At 44.3% G+C, this 1838-nt stretch overlaps 1 protein-coding gene across 5 annotated transcripts in view; it reads right to left on the reverse strand.

Annotated features, from left to right (window-relative positions):
- PLEKHA7 (pleckstrin homology domain containing A7) overlaps positions 1-1838 on the reverse strand; it is a 56964-nt gene that overhangs the window by 9832 nt on the left and 45294 nt on the right. For 3 of the 5 annotated variants that reach the window (XM_072422373.1, XM_072422372.1, XM_072422376.1), the window contains 2 exons: positions 1562-1615; positions 621-701 (listed from right to left, as the gene is read on the reverse strand). In XM_072422373.1, coding sequence (XP_072278474.1) covers positions 621-701; positions 1562-1615 — 135 coding nt within the window. The remainder of the gene's footprint in view (positions 1-620; positions 702-1561; positions 1616-1838) is intronic. The other 2 variants (XM_072422375.1, XM_072422374.1) reach the window with 1 other exon arrangement.

Genomic DNA, 1838 nt, shown 5'->3' on the forward strand with positions numbered 1-1838 from the left:
ACATAAATCCCCTGAGGACAGACTACCTGACCCCCAAATATTGGAACATAAATCCCCTGAGGACAGACTACCTGACCCCCAAATAATGGGACATAAAAACCCTGAGGACAGACTACCTGACCCCCAAATAATGGGACATAAAACCCCTTAGGGCAGACTACCTGACCCCCAAATAATGGGACATAAAACCCTCTAGGGCAGACTACCTGACCCCCAATAAATGGGACATAAAACCCCTTAGGGCAGACTACCTGACCCCAGGTAACGGGATATAAAACTTTTGATGATTGACTCCCTGACCTCCAACTTTCTTATTATTATTTATTATTTTGGTATCAAGCTCTTGTCACAGAGCTAACACTCTACATGACCAAATACACAGCTGGTTGAATAATACATTGAACACAATATAGAACATTTGCAAGCAGACTGAATGTATTTGCAAGCCAATAAATATATCTAGATAAACAAATAAAAACAAAAACACAACAACCAGAAATATGAGAAATAAAACCTACAAGAAGCGAGTCAAAGACAGCAGCAGCTGCATTCCTAACTAAGAGACGTGCCGCACGCGCAAAGCCATGAAATGGTCACAGCGGGCGGTACAGGCGGCTTACGTTAATGCTCGTTCGGTACCCCGGGGTGGAGTTCCTTAGAACACTGTGAACCAAGTTGATCAGAGGTTCATTATATTTTATCTGTTTCAAATTAAAAGTTAAATGTTACGTGAATCCGACACAGATCAGAGCAGGTCACGTACAAGTCTGCACTACCCTGAGAACCCCAAATCTGACACCCCGAAATCCTCAGAATGGACCAGAAAACACTGGTAATATCTAGTGATAGGTCTCACAGATGTAACCAGCAACCACCAATTAGATTCTACCCCTTCCCAGTCCTACTCAGCGTTCCTTATGCTTCTGCTATGGAACCCCAAGAATCAATGTGTCCTTGCACTGGAACCCCCCAAATGTCAGTGTGTCAGTATTCCAGGACCTCTGTCAGTGTGTTACTGTTCCTCATTCCTTCCCCAAGTATGCCAAAATATTAAAACCCCTAAGTGTCAGTAAGTCATTGTATTGGGACCCCAAAAGGGTGCTAAAGTCCTGGAACCCACAAGTGTCTGTGTGTGATTGTCCCAGGACCCCCAAATGTTAGTGTCATTGTTTTGGGACCCCACACATCACTTTTCACCTTTGTTGAGTTTCCTTGTTCTGGGGCTCCCAGTGTCAGTGTGTGATTGTATGGTGACTCCAGGGGTCACATGGAGGATGTTCAGCTGGGTGAATTCTGGCACCTCTGCCCTGGGTCTAATATGGAATACCAGCATTTCCTGTGCACCATCCAATATTAACACTCTGGTTATTGTATTTATTCCCCAAAACCAACCACAGAAGGAGACATATTCCTGTGGGTGAAATCAGGCCGTAGAATGAATCTCACAACTATCTTCCCAGAATCCTTTACTCTACACAGAGCCCTTACATTGGACTTGTAAGGGGCCCCTGGAATGGCTTTACAAGGCTGTAGAATCAAAGACATAAAATACAGGGGTTACCTTGAGGTCTAAGTACTCCAATTCCTTCTTCAGCTGCATATAAGTATCATCCGCCTCCGGAGAAAACAGACAACATGTTATGCACAGAAAACACAGCATGTCCCCAAAATGTGTGCGGGGTGAAAATACAGCCAGCAAAATGTACCACCGATCATATAAACACCATCTGTATACACCCAGCTCTGTGCTACATGTGAATACAGCGTATAATGTGTGTGTATAATGTATGACGTGTGTGCAGAGTGTATGACGCGTGTGCAGAGTGTATGACGCGTGT

Source organism: Pyxicephalus adspersus, chromosome 9 (genome assembly GCF_032062135.1).
Source record: "Pyxicephalus adspersus chromosome 9, UCB_Pads_2.0, whole genome shotgun sequence".
NCBI classification, from domain to species: Eukaryota; Metazoa; Chordata; class Amphibia; order Anura; family Pyxicephalidae; genus Pyxicephalus; species Pyxicephalus adspersus.